General features: G+C 51.0%; 1 protein-coding gene across 2 annotated transcripts; it reads left to right on the top strand.

Moving 5' to 3' along the window:
• Nucleotides 1–174: 174 nt before the first annotated feature.
• On the top strand, nucleotides 175–11,255 carry PDAP1 (PDGFA associated protein 1). 2 transcript variants are annotated; one of them, XM_066274278.1, is made up of 6 exons: nucleotides 175–330; nucleotides 3,381–3,472; nucleotides 4,728–4,838; nucleotides 7,118–7,239; nucleotides 9,286–9,437; nucleotides 10,550–11,255. In XM_066274278.1, the coding sequence occupies exons 1-6, from the start codon at nucleotides 318–320 to the stop codon at nucleotides 10,606–10,608; spliced, it is 549 nt and encodes a 182-aa protein (XP_066130375.1). In that variant the 5' UTR covers nucleotides 175–317; the 3' UTR covers nucleotides 10,609–11,255. The 2 variants fall into 2 exon arrangements, with proteins under 2 accessions (XP_066130375.1, XP_066130376.1); XM_066274279.1 differs by having other exon boundaries at nucleotides 3,381–3,476; nucleotides 4,735–4,838.
• Nucleotides 11,256–12,345: the final 1,090 nt, after the last annotated feature.

Below are 12,345 nucleotides of genomic sequence, written 5' to 3'. Positions count from 1 at the left end.
TAGAATACCAGAAACTCTGTTGCTTTTGCCTTCACTTTCCGGAGGTTAGGCAGCCGACTAACGCGTCTCCTGGGGCTGGGAGACTGGGGACTCTGTTGCCCGGCAGCACGCGGGCGAGCCTGATTTCAGGCGACACGTGGGACAGTCCACCTTCGTGTGCCGGCCTCCCTGAGGTGCCCAGTCTTCGCGGAGACGGCGGCGGCCGCGGCACGCTAAGGCCACCGGGCTGGGCGGAAAAAGTCGAGCCCGAGGTATTTCCGGTTCCGGTGTCAGTGCGAGGCGCCGCCGCCGCCGCCGCCGCAGCTGCCGGAGCCGCGATGCCTAAAGGAGGTGAGGGGCGGGCGCGCGTGGCCCGCGGGCCTCGAGGAGTGGTCGGGGTCTGGCTTCCACTGTCCACTCATCCCGTGGGCGTTTCGTAGTGCGGCGTGGACGGAGGGCATCGTTGCCGGCTGAGGACCAGGCCTCGGCCTCGACGCCGAATTGTCCTGAGAGAAACTGAGGACCATAGTAGCTTCGAGCCACTCCCTCGGGGGTCTGAGGAGACGCAGAAGGCCGTATCTAGGGCGCACTCCTTCTGGCCTGGAGCTTGCTTTATTCTAGGCTCTCTGGGGACTGAGGCACCCTGTCCAGCGCCTGTGGAGGGTTCGCCTGCCTCGCGTGTAAAACGTGGACTCTCTCGGGCTCGGGGCAAGCCAGGCCTGCCTAATGAGACCTAAGCTCTTGAGCCTGGCAGACTCAGCTCTAACTGCCCTACTCATCAGCGGCTTGATGTGTTCCTTTGAGCCAGTCACTTAATCTCCCGGTAGCTCGGTTTTCTCATTTGCAAATGGGGGTTACGATTGTATCTACCTCATAGTACTGATGCGAGGCTGGAAGTAGGTAATCCACGTGGAGTGCGCAGTACAGGTGCCAGGCAGTCAGATGCCCAGCAGGCGTTAACTATTGTTACTTATAAGACTTGGTCGGTTCCTGGGCCAAGAAGGTGAAGAACCCATGGCTTCTCAGTACATTGTTGATCCTTCTCCGTCCTCTGTCCCCTAAGAATCACTAGTTATGGGTGCAAAGCCCAACTGGGCTTTGAACAAGTTATTGAACTTCTTCCAGCCTGTTTGCCTCATCTGGAACACCTGGCTGATAACCTGTAGGTGGGAGAGTTGGGGTTAGGGGTCATAGAATGATAGGGCTCCTGAAGTCCCTGGTTAGCTCATGGTACGGAACAGATGTTAATGTTGGTAGCTAATGTGTCATGTTGGTTGAGATGTATCTATCAGCCCATAGGAAAATCTACAGGGAACTTTTTCACCATTTGAATTGAGCTCCCTACTGGTTTATTCTATGGTAGGAAGATCCATGTCTCCTTTACGTTCCTTAGTCTCCTGTTCTGCACAAGGAGGATGCTAAGTGCGCCCTTCCAACTCTAGAATTCTGGCTTTAGGAGTTCTCCTTCAAAGATACTTTGAGCCAGGTGTGGAGGTTATAACTAGAAAGTCCTAAATATGAATTCTTGGTTAGATGGGGAGTCTTTTGAATTGTGAAAACCTTTATGTGTAAACAAGATTTACATTTCTTGTGTTAATTTGCTTCACAAAAAGTATCAAATTCCCTGGAGCAAAGGACCAACTTTTGTTTCCATTATATGACTGCGAAGCATTTTGCTAAGCATTTTTCAAGGCTTCTGATAAAAGTTTCCGTAGACCAAGCTGAGATCAGTATCCCATAGCAAAACGTGCAGTATGGGAGCCTATAATAACCAATTTTCAGTTGTTAACTGTTGTCTGTAATCTTAAGAGTGCAAGGGAGGGTGTTGATTTCTTGTTATGGCAAGCTTGATCTCTCACAATAGGACTTTTATGAGCATCGACTGAGACACTCCTGGGAACCCAGGTAGTCATTAAAAATGGGTGGTGTACTTTGTAGCAGCCCAATTATGGCTCCACAGCTGCTGTCTAGGAAATCAGGGGAGGCCAGTATCTCTGTTGTTTCTGAAGTCTAGAGCAGCTCTGGCTGTCTAAACAGATTCTTTGCTGTCGGTGAGCCACTCACTGGAAATCAGATGGACCACAGCATTCAAGAAAGGTGGGGATGGGTCAAGGCCACAGCCACCCCAGTGTTCTCTGGGACTAGCAGAAGGGGTACCACCTTGCTATAAAACTGGCTAATGGCTATAGCAGGGATCAGTCTGCAATACTGATAATCTTAGATGAACTGTAATTGTTAATCATATTTTCAACTCTTAGGTGGTAGTTGGGTTTATTTTCAACCATAACTTTAAATATATTTCTTATTTTAAGCACAAGAAAGTTTCCTCCAATAGGTTTTAATCTTTTTCTTTCTTTTATACCACTTAGGTGAACAGGAAGTATTTTACATTCCCCGACATCTGTAGTAAATCACCTATGTGGCTTTGTTTCCTTCCCCACCCTCACCAATACTGTATGTTAGAAAAGTGACAATCACAAAAGACATTTTTGTAGGGCCTTTCCCATGCCAGGTACTGTCCCATCAGCTTCACATAGGTTAATTAAATCCATCTTCATGATGACCCTATGGGGTAGGGACACAGGTAAAGAAGCTGAGACTCTTAGAGGTTAAGTACCTGCCCAAAATCACACAGCTAGTAGTGGTAGAGCTGAGATTTGAACCCCAGGGTCAGACTGCAGCATTTGTGCTCTTCCCCAACTCCATTTGATCTTAAGTCTGCTTGTCTATAAAGTGGGACCAGCTGTGACTCTTGCACCATGAGTTTGTTCTGAGGATCAGATGAGCCCATGGCTGTGACAGAATATTGCAAGTAAAAAGAACTATAGGCCCTGGCCGGTTGGCTCAGTGGTAGAGCGTCGCCCTGGCGTGTAGGAGTCCCAGGTTCGATTCCCGGCCAGGGCACACAGGAGAAGCGCCCATCTGCTTCTCCACCCCTCCCCCTCTCCTTCCTCTCTGTCTCTCTCTTCCCCTTCCGCAGCCGAGGCTCCATTGGAGCAAAGTTGGCCTGGGCGCTGAGGATGGCTCTATGGCCTCTGCTTCATGCGCTAGAATGGCTCTGGTTGCAACAGAGCAACGCCCCAGATGGGCAGAGCATCACCCCCTGGTGGGCGTGCCGGGTGGATCCTGGTCGGGTGGATAGCCAGTCACTGCATCCAGCGTGCTCTCCCCCACATCATCCCCTCAGGTTTTATTTATGGGCGCCTGCATTCAGCACTTCGTTTAGTGCTGCATCAGGTGGTCGCATGGTGCCTCTCCCGTCCCTTTGAACATGTTAGGGTGGGGAACAGATGCGGTCTCTGCAACCTCTGATGAGAGTGCCTTAGGCAGGACACAGTGGGGTTCAGCAGTCAAGGAAGCTGCTTCCCTGCCATCTTCCTAAACTGCCAATCCTCATGCAGGAAGAAAGGGAGGCCACAAGGGCCGGGCACGGCAGTACACAAGCCCCGAGGAAATCGACGCACAGCTCCAGGCTGAAAAGCAGAAGGCCAGGGTGAGTATGTGCCTGTCCAGGCCATTCCAGTGTCCCACAGAGGTGCTCTGCCTCTTTGGCACCCAGAGAGGTCAGGCAAGGACCGCCCATTCTCAGGAAGAAACTTCCACCTGGAGTTTGAGGGAGCAGCAAGGAGCAGGCAGGAGTCTCAGAACATCCAATACCAGTCATCCTGGATTAGATCAGTTAGAGCTTTGTTTGCTCAGTAACAGTTGCCTCCGTGGGTCTCTGTTCTTGTTCCTGCTTCCAAGGACTCTCCCTCTGCTAAGTAGGCCCTGCCTGTCCCCCGATGGACCTCCCATCACCACCCCTTGTCTGCTCCAGCCATGCAGGACTGCTTGCCAAACACAGCATAACATGATGCTCTACCTTCCCGCACCCCTACCAGGCAAACCTTGCCTAATGTCCCTTTTCTGTGAGTCTCACTGGTGCTGCCCACCCTTCTCCCTCCAGTGCAAGCTTAGTAGTTGCCTCTACTCTGTTTCCACAGTACTTTTTACAGCACGCTGTCAGGAAACAGAATACGTTTCTGTCGTTATTGGTGGTCATGGCCACTACCATACCATTAGATCCTCATCTGCGTAAGGACCGAAGGAAGTACCGAACGGTCAGGCTGGGGTAGGGAGGCCAGAGTAGAGGGGTGACGGCCCTGCCTGGTGAGGGGCCTGGCAGCTGAGCAGGACCTTGGAGAAGGTATGGGCAAGTGGTGAGGGGGAAAGGATGTACAGCTTTTGTAAGGAATCTTTGGTGGGGAAGCAAGAAAAGTCAGGGGAAATGGTGAGCAGGGGGTGGTGTAGCAGGGCATCCATGTGGGCAGGTTGGAGCTACTGGCCTGCCACTGATTGTGGGAGTGGAAAGTAGGGAAGGACTTGAAAGCAAGTACAATTTGGCACTGCATGCACATGGCAGCTGGGTAAGCAGGAGTGGAGTTGAACAGGACTATGGTTTTTAGCTCCACGACTGAGTCCTTCTGACCCTGGCCTGAGAAGGGGAGCAAGGCCTTTCTAGCTGTGTGAGGGGCTCGTGGACTGTGGGAGTGGCTTCCAGGCTGCAGAGTCAAATAGATGGATTGCCTATGACCCGGGTCCCCCATGGGGCCCTGGGTCTCGGAGTAGGACCCTTGTCATCCTTAGTCCCAGCCTGCTGGGGTATAATTTCTCAAGGTCCACAATCTGGAGGTGTTTGGGGCGGGGGTCACAGTCTTGGGGGTTTGTTTTGCATTTTTAATTCTGCAGGTTTTCCATTTCTGAAACAGGAAGAAGAAGAACAAGGAGAAGAAAGTGGAGATGGAGCTGCAGGTGACCCTAAAAAGGAGAAGAAATCACTAGACTCAGATGAGAGTGAGGATGAGGAAGATGATTACCAGGTACTGAGTTTGGTGGGCACGTGGGACCTGGACTCATTCATTCAGCAAACATTTATTAAGTGCTTGTAGATGACCAGTCCCAACGGTGGATGCAGACAGAGTTCTTGCTCTTACGGTTTACATTCTGGTAGGGAGATAGACTCATGCCGCGTAACAATGTTTTCATCAATGATCGACCACATATGATGGTGGTCTCATAAGATAGGAAGATAGATATAATGAAACTGAACATTTCTTATCACCTTCTGATGTCACAGTCATGATAATATGTTGCAACAAATTACTCACATAAAGTCTGTCATGTTGCTGGTGTAAACAAACCTACTGTACTCCCAGTCATATAAAAAGTACAGTAGTAGGTTATGCCATCTAGTTTTGTGTAAGTATACTTTGTAATGTTCAGACAATTACAAAAATCACCTAATGATGCACTTCTCAGACTATATCCCTGTTGTTAAGGAGCACATGACTATGTAGACTATAAGGAAGAAAATGAACAGTATAACAATTGCAAGTAGTGAGAAGTATTACAGGTAAAATGGACTGTGCTTGAGGTTACTTGGAGTAGTGTGTGATGATGAGGTGACTTAAACTGAGATCTTGAAAATAAGATGAAGTCAGTCATGCAGAGCAGCCAGGTGAGTGAGTGCAAAGGGCCTGGGGTTGGAATGAGAGTGGTTAAGGATGAAGGAGGAGAGGTTGACAAGGTCACCTGCATGGCTGTTGAAGGGGTTTAGGTTTCACTGTAGGTGGACAGTGGGCATCTGATAGAGGGATTGAAGTTGGAGAGAGAGGTGATCAGACTTGTTTGTAAAAGATTGTTTTGGCTTCTCTGCAAAGAGTGAATTGTAGGGTGTTGAGGGTAGGAAGCAGGAAGATGTTAGCAGGTATCCAGACAAGAATTTGTGGCTTGGCAGTGTAGAAAAGTGGGCAGATTCAAGCCATATTGTATAGCTAGACTTACTGGGGTTTGTTGAGTGTTGGGTGAGGGGGCTGAGGATAGAAAAAGTAAGGCCATGCTTAAGGTTGTGGTGAATAGCGAGCTGGATTAGGGGTGAATTTCAAGCTCTGTTTTAGACACATTAAGTTTGTAATGTCAGGGATCCAAGTTGAGATATATATGTGCAGCTGGATTGGATGTAGGTGTTTGCAGCTCTATATAGCGGTCAGATTGGTGTTTAGAAGCTGTCTTTCTGATCCCTTTATTAAAAGGTAAATACGGGTTGATAGGGTCTAAAACTTTGACCAAATCTGTTACATTGAGAACTTGTGCTCTCATTTCTTTTCAAACTTCTTCAGGAGTGTGGGAGGTACAGGCTCTCAGTTCTTGGGCCAGCTCTGTAGACTATGATCTGATGGCTCAAGTTATATTTCTCTCCTATCAGCTTAGATAGCTAGGAATGAGAATTGATGCTGAGACCATCGTAGGGCCACCCCACTCTGGGGATCCAGCATTGCTTGTTGCAATCTGACATGAGATTCCAATGAAAACTGTTTTCAGCCTGACCGGGCGGTGGCGCAATGGATAGGTCGTCGGACTGGGATGCGGAGGACCCAGGTTCGAGACCCCGAGGTCGCCAGCTTGAGTGCGGGCTCATTTGGTTTGGGCAAAGCTCACCAGCTTGGACCCAAGGTCACTGACTCGAGCAAGGGGTTACTCGGTCTGCTGAAGGCCCGCGGTCAAGGCACATATGAGAGAGTAATCAATGAACAACTAAGGTGTCACAATGAAAAACTGATGATTGATGCTTCTCATCTCTCTCCGTTCCTGTCTCTCTGTCCCTATCTATCCCTCTCTCTGACTCTCTCTCTGTCTCTGTAAAAAAACAAAACAAAACAAAAAACCACACAACAAAAAACCCCTGCTTTTAGAGGCTAAGCTTCAAGTGGAGGAGTAGTAAGAGCTGTGCGCTGGGAGCTTTTGATTTGGGCCTGGGTTCACAGTTCATCTATTTACTGGTTGGCCTTAGGCAAGTTATTGAATCCTCTGCCTCTATTATGTCCTCTTTGAAAGTGGGATGATAATCCCTGGCTGCTGGGATTTAGCACAGTTTGGGCTCTAGTTACATGTGCTCACTCTCCTTGCACTTCTCAGGCTGGGAAGACACTCCTGGATGCCATCCCCACTGTGGGGCTTTGGGCCAAGCATCATCTCGGGCTGGGGATGGAATAGGAGTTTCTCCCCATACAAATGGGCTCTTGGGAGATGTAGGGAGTGGCGTTCAGGGGCTCTGCAAGACCTAAACTTCTCCAACACCCAGCTTTTTGTCCTGTTTTAGCAAAAGCGCAAAGGTGTAGAAGGCCTTATCGACATTGAGAACCCCAACCGGGTGGCACAGACAACCAAAAAGGTCACACAGCTGGACCTGGATGGGCCCAAGGAGCTTTCAAGGAGAGAACGGTAACCTCTGCTGTTGGGCCTGGTGACATGCTCACACATACCAGGGGCTGACCTGTGGGAGGCTGAAGAACCTACCTCTGAAGCCCTTACTTCCTGGATTCTGAGGTCTCCAGTGGCTGGGTGGGGGTTCTAACTACGGTATCGATTGCTGTTTCATCTCATTCCCTAAGGGCTTTATAGAAATGTTTCCACAAAACAAAACAAAACACAGCAAAAACCAGAATTTAAAAATTCACCAATAGAAACAGAGCAGATTCAGACATGAGTGTTGCACTAGAAATAATCCCCAGGGTTACAGAGGGTTAAGCTACAGTTCCTGTCTCCATAGCAGCCCACTGCAGGGACACTTCCCTATCCAGCCTCATCTCTTCATGCCTAGCCTGCATCCACCTGCAATGTCATGGCCATGGAGATTGGGAGGGGATTTGCAGCCTGTGGAGTCCAGAAGGTCACACAGTGTAGGGAGATCCACTAGCTGCTCAGCCCTCTCTAAGTCCCAGGTGAAAAACAGAGCTGCAGATAGCTTCCTCATAGGCTATGTGAGGGTCACAAGTGAGTACCAAAGTGCCTTGCCCACTGCCAGTTTTCCACTAGTAGTGTGTCTACTTTTAATGGCCACCAGGTGATGTCAAGGGTCTAATAAGAGGTTGAAGGCTGCTAGAGAATGCTGCCTTGTTTTCTCTCCTGGTTGGGCTGCTTGTCCTGTGCTGGCTCTGTGGTGGGGTCTGTGAAAACCCACGAGGAAGGCTCGTGAGTTTGGAGTGTGATTGGAGGCAGTCACAGACTCTTCCGTCCAGTAGCCTTCCTCTCCAGTGAAAAGGGATCCTGTTGCTACTCCTGCCTTTTGGGTTGCACTGAAAGCGTAAAGGCGTGCGCCTGCCTGGTACTTAGCCTTCACTGTGGGTGGGGATGGGGCCCTGCAGAGCCTTCAGATAGCCTTATCATTCCAGATGCCTCCATGCTCCCTCCTCCCTCCAGGGTAGGAGCTGCTGGGCTGGCAGGTATACCCATCTCAACTCTGTAGGAAGTGTCTTGTCCAGACTATGAGTTAGCTCTGCTTATTCGACTCTGGTTGCTGGGTTTCATTCCTTCCCCGCTGGCCAGTCCCCGTGCCCAGTTTTTCGTTACTCCCCAACCCTGTGTGCTATAAGGCCTCTGGGATGCCAAGTCTCTCCCTTCCTCAAGCTCCTCCCAGACAGGACTTCCCTGCTACCTCCACAGTTGGCTCTTCTAAGAACCTGTGAGTGAGACCCTCTAATCTCAGACCCTGAAGGGCAGCACCCAATCCTGTTCAGAACCTCAGGCTCAGGAAGAAGATCCTCAAAGGGAAATTAATGACCCTCACCTCTCACTGCTTATCAGGTGCATGGCTGTCACCTTTGTCCCTTGGGAGTCCTCTTATTCACGCCCCCATTATTGGGGGCTCACCTTCTTGGGAACAGCCTTATGCACATATGCACTGCACTGGTTGAGATTGTGCCAAGCGGCACCTAGATTGTGTCGTGCCCACCTGGATTGGGCGTGTCTGATTCCCATCTGTGACCACTTGGTTCACTCCTTTTTGCACTCCTTATAGAATGTGGTTCCTATTGACTGCCTTCTTCTGGTCAGCTCTGGACACATGGCTCCTTGGTTTTGGTTCTCCTTTCTCATTGTGAACGCCAGATCATAGTCACCCACACCTTGCCCACCCCCTCACTACCTCAGCCAGACATGGTCTACACTGTGCTAAGACTTTCCAAAAGTCACAGGTGCTGAGCTCATCCCTTTCCTGTGTTTTCCATCTGAGGAAGCCGAATACACCACTTTGAACTTCCCCCAGCCCCTTGAGCCTGTCATGCAGAGATCCAGGCCTGGTCCTCTGTGTGTGTGTTTGGTGAGTGTCCATCAAGGAGGGGGCACATGGAGCCAAGGCCTCTCAGCCAGGGTACCCTCCACCGCTAGGGCCCTAGGCCTGAGTACTTGGCCTTTATTCTGGCTCCCACATCCACCTCAACTGATAATAGTGGGGATGATGTCCCCTTTGACACCATTTTATCCAAACAGAGAAGAAATTGAGAAGCAGAAAGCAAAAGAGCGTTACATGAAAATGCATTTAGCTGGGAAGACAGAGCAAGCCAAGGCTGACCTTGCCCGGCTGGCGATCATCCGGAAACAGCGGGAGGAGGCCGCCAGGAAGAAAGAAGAAGAGAGGAAAGGTAAGTCCTGGGTCACTGGAGTGCTGCTCCCTGACTCCGGTTCTAGGCACCAAACACTGCATTTCACCATCCTTTTTTGTGAAATGGGGTCGGGTCATATTGTTTGGTAGAGGCCCACACTGTGTGTGTGTGGTAGAAGTGGGTGGTCTTGTCCCTTCTCCCTCAGGGTCCTGGGATGGTCCAGCAGCAGCACTGAATCAAATATGGGTTTGAACCTTAGCAGAGCACTGTCCTTGGCATCTGAGGCAGGCCTCAGGGATGTACCAAGTGCAGACCTTCGAGTCTGGAAGGTCTCACCAAGGTCTGGTGCTCTGTGTGGCTGTGAGAGCTGTCTGGGGTAACCACTGTCTGTTTAAGGAGCTTGGGAAGGCGGGGCTGGGTGGGCTGGATTTCATGGTGCAGATTCAGATGAAATCTGGCCTAAGAGTCCTTCCCGTGTCCTCCCTCCAGTGGGGCCAGAGGTGGTAGAGGGTTCCTGTAGGCCAGGTTGGCTGTGGGAGTTAGTTTGATGTTCTTTTCTCTCTTGGTTTCATGCACTCTCCACATGCGTGGGACCATGAGGGCCCTTAGGGATCCTGCTATCCTGCCTTCTCTCCAAATGCATGCAAACTGAGGCCTAGAAATGGGAAACCAGTTGCCCATGGGCACTGTTACCACACTGGAGATTTCTGGTTATCCCAACTCCCTGCTAGCAGGTCTTGCTTCACAAATTCCAAGCAGGAAAGGACTTCCTGTGGAACTGTTTGAACATTGTTCCTAATTTTAGAGAATTTAGAACCACTGGAAGAGATAGGAATTACTGGGTTCTGCTGGGGTGGGGTGTGGGCAGTAGAAAGAGATTTTGTCTGTCATGGGTTGTGTTGATGGCCCTTTATGGAGTGGGCCCCAAACTCAGCGAGAATGTATCAACACCTGGGTTCAGTGGCTTCAGCAGAAATCTCTCCTCCTGGAGGGCATCACGCGGCCTCCTCTGGTCTCTTCATCTGCCCAGTGAGCCAGTTGTGTAAATGTTTTCTGTCTTTCCAACTTACAGTTTTATGCTTCTGGGAGTGGGTTTGTATATGTGGAGGGATTGTTCTAACTCTTCCCTTTTCTTCTCTTTCCACTCTCAGCAAAAGATGATGCAACTTTGTCAGGAAAACGAATGCAGTCCCTCTCCCTGAATAAGTAGCGTGGCCTGAGGAAGGAGATACCAGGGAACTGGGCCATGCGGCCAGGACTGCTGCTGTGTCTCGCCCACCCTGTGCCCTGGCGCCGCTGCAGCAGCCCCTCAAGACAAGGAGTCCCCCACAGCCTGGGGCTTCGTCTTCATCTTGGCACAGAAATCTTTTGGGGGATGGTGGGTGGGGGGAGGGGGCAGCTGCTGTCTTTTGGACAGAAAGATACAGGACAGCATTTCATATGTAACCGTTTGAATGTTTGCTGTTTTTAGAAATCAGAACCCTTGTTGGAGGTGGGGTAGGAAAAAAGTGTCCATTTGTTCAGTAGATTGCATAGTAGGGGTGGTTGTGCTGGGTGACAGCTGGTGAGTTTGCAACAACCAGCCCACCTGTGTTGCCTGGGTGCTCGCTCGGGGGCTGTCACCTGGGAGCCTGTATCCATGGGTCCCTGTACCCATGGGTCCCTGAGGGTCATGGCTTGTCCCATGGCCTCCCCTGTGCCCTTCTCTACCCCATTCCTACCCTTCTGGCCAGGGCCCATTCTTAACCCTACCCATGGATCATTTCAAGAAACCTGTTTATTGTACAGCACCCAGGCAAAACATACTCTACAAATCCAACTTGTATATTTGGCAGATTAAACTTGACATTATCGTAATCCTTGTTCCATGATCCATCTTTGAGCCCCAGGGCCTGGGCCGTTTTTACCTAGCAGGACATGGTCATTCTCAAGGCAGGCCTTCACTACAAGGTTCAGTTGGCACTGAAAAGGGTTTGGGGACTGGACCCTGGACATCCAAACTGGAGAGTCCTCAGGATACAGGAGTCAGCCCCCTTCCTTTAACCAAATGGGGATCTTAGGCCAGAGTGGCCAGGGAGGGACCTACCCATACCCACAGCAAGCTGGCAGCAGCTCTAGACCTCCGTGTCCTGCCCTCCAGCTGCCGCCTAGAGGTAACAGCCTCAGGCTTTCAGTGCAGAGAGGAAGCACCCAGATAGCTATTACCTAGCATGACTGTCAGGCATTGTTACCTCATTCAGTTCTTTTTTTTTTTTTTTTTTTTCTGAAGCTGGAAAGGGGGAGGCAGTCAGACTCCTGCATGCGCCCAACCGGGATCCACCGGCACGCCCACCAGGGGGCAATGCTCTGCCCATCCGGGGCGTTGCTCTGTTGTGACCAGAGCCAGTCTAGCGCCTGAGGCAGAGGCCATGGAGCCATCCCCAGCGCCTGGGCCATCTTTGCTCCAATGGAGCCTCGGCTGTGGGAGGGGAAGAGAGAGACAGAGAGGAAGGAGAGGGGTAGGGGTGGAGAAGCAGATGGGCGCTTCTCCTGTGTGCCCTGGCCGGGAATCAAACCCGGGACTTCTGCACACCAGGCCGACGCTCTACCACTGAGCCAACCGGCCAGGGCCCTCATTCAGTTCTTACTGCCCAGTATGGTAGGGATGGCAGCAGGGACACTGGGGCTAGTACAGTCACATGGGCTGCCGGTCCTGCCTCTGCACACCCCCTTGAGGGGCACTCTGCCTGGTGAACAGCAGCATTTGCATATGGTCCTGAGAGGTCAATAACTGGGTGCCAAGCAGGGGGTTGACCTGAAGTCGGAAGGATTTAGTGGCAGAGATGGAATCAAGCCCCTGAATCCCAGTGACCTCTAACAACACCCCCCAGGCTTGACCATGCTGAAGGTCAACAGCCCTGGGTGCCCCAGGAGGGATACCACAGCTGCCAGCATTTGCAGCTCACCT

Source organism: Saccopteryx bilineata, chromosome 4, assembly GCF_036850765.1.
Source record: "Saccopteryx bilineata isolate mSacBil1 chromosome 4, mSacBil1_pri_phased_curated, whole genome shotgun sequence".
In the NCBI taxonomy this organism is placed as follows: Eukaryota; Metazoa; Chordata; class Mammalia; order Chiroptera; family Emballonuridae; genus Saccopteryx; species Saccopteryx bilineata.
The sequence above is the reverse complement of the archived record's forward strand: the minus strand, read 5'-3'. Positions and strand labels throughout refer to the sequence as shown.

Bases quoted from the DNA above. Each gene is read 5' to 3' on its own strand.
- PDAP1 (XM_066274278.1), top strand. The intron at 7,240-9,285 runs GTAACCTCTGCT...TTATCCAAACAG, and splicing joins GAGCTTTCAAGGAGAGAACG to AGAAGAAATTGAGAAGCAGA. The intron at 9,438-10,549 runs GTAAGTCCTGGG...TTCCACTCTCAG, and splicing joins GAAAGAAGAAGAGAGGAAAG to CAAAAGATGATGCAACTTTG.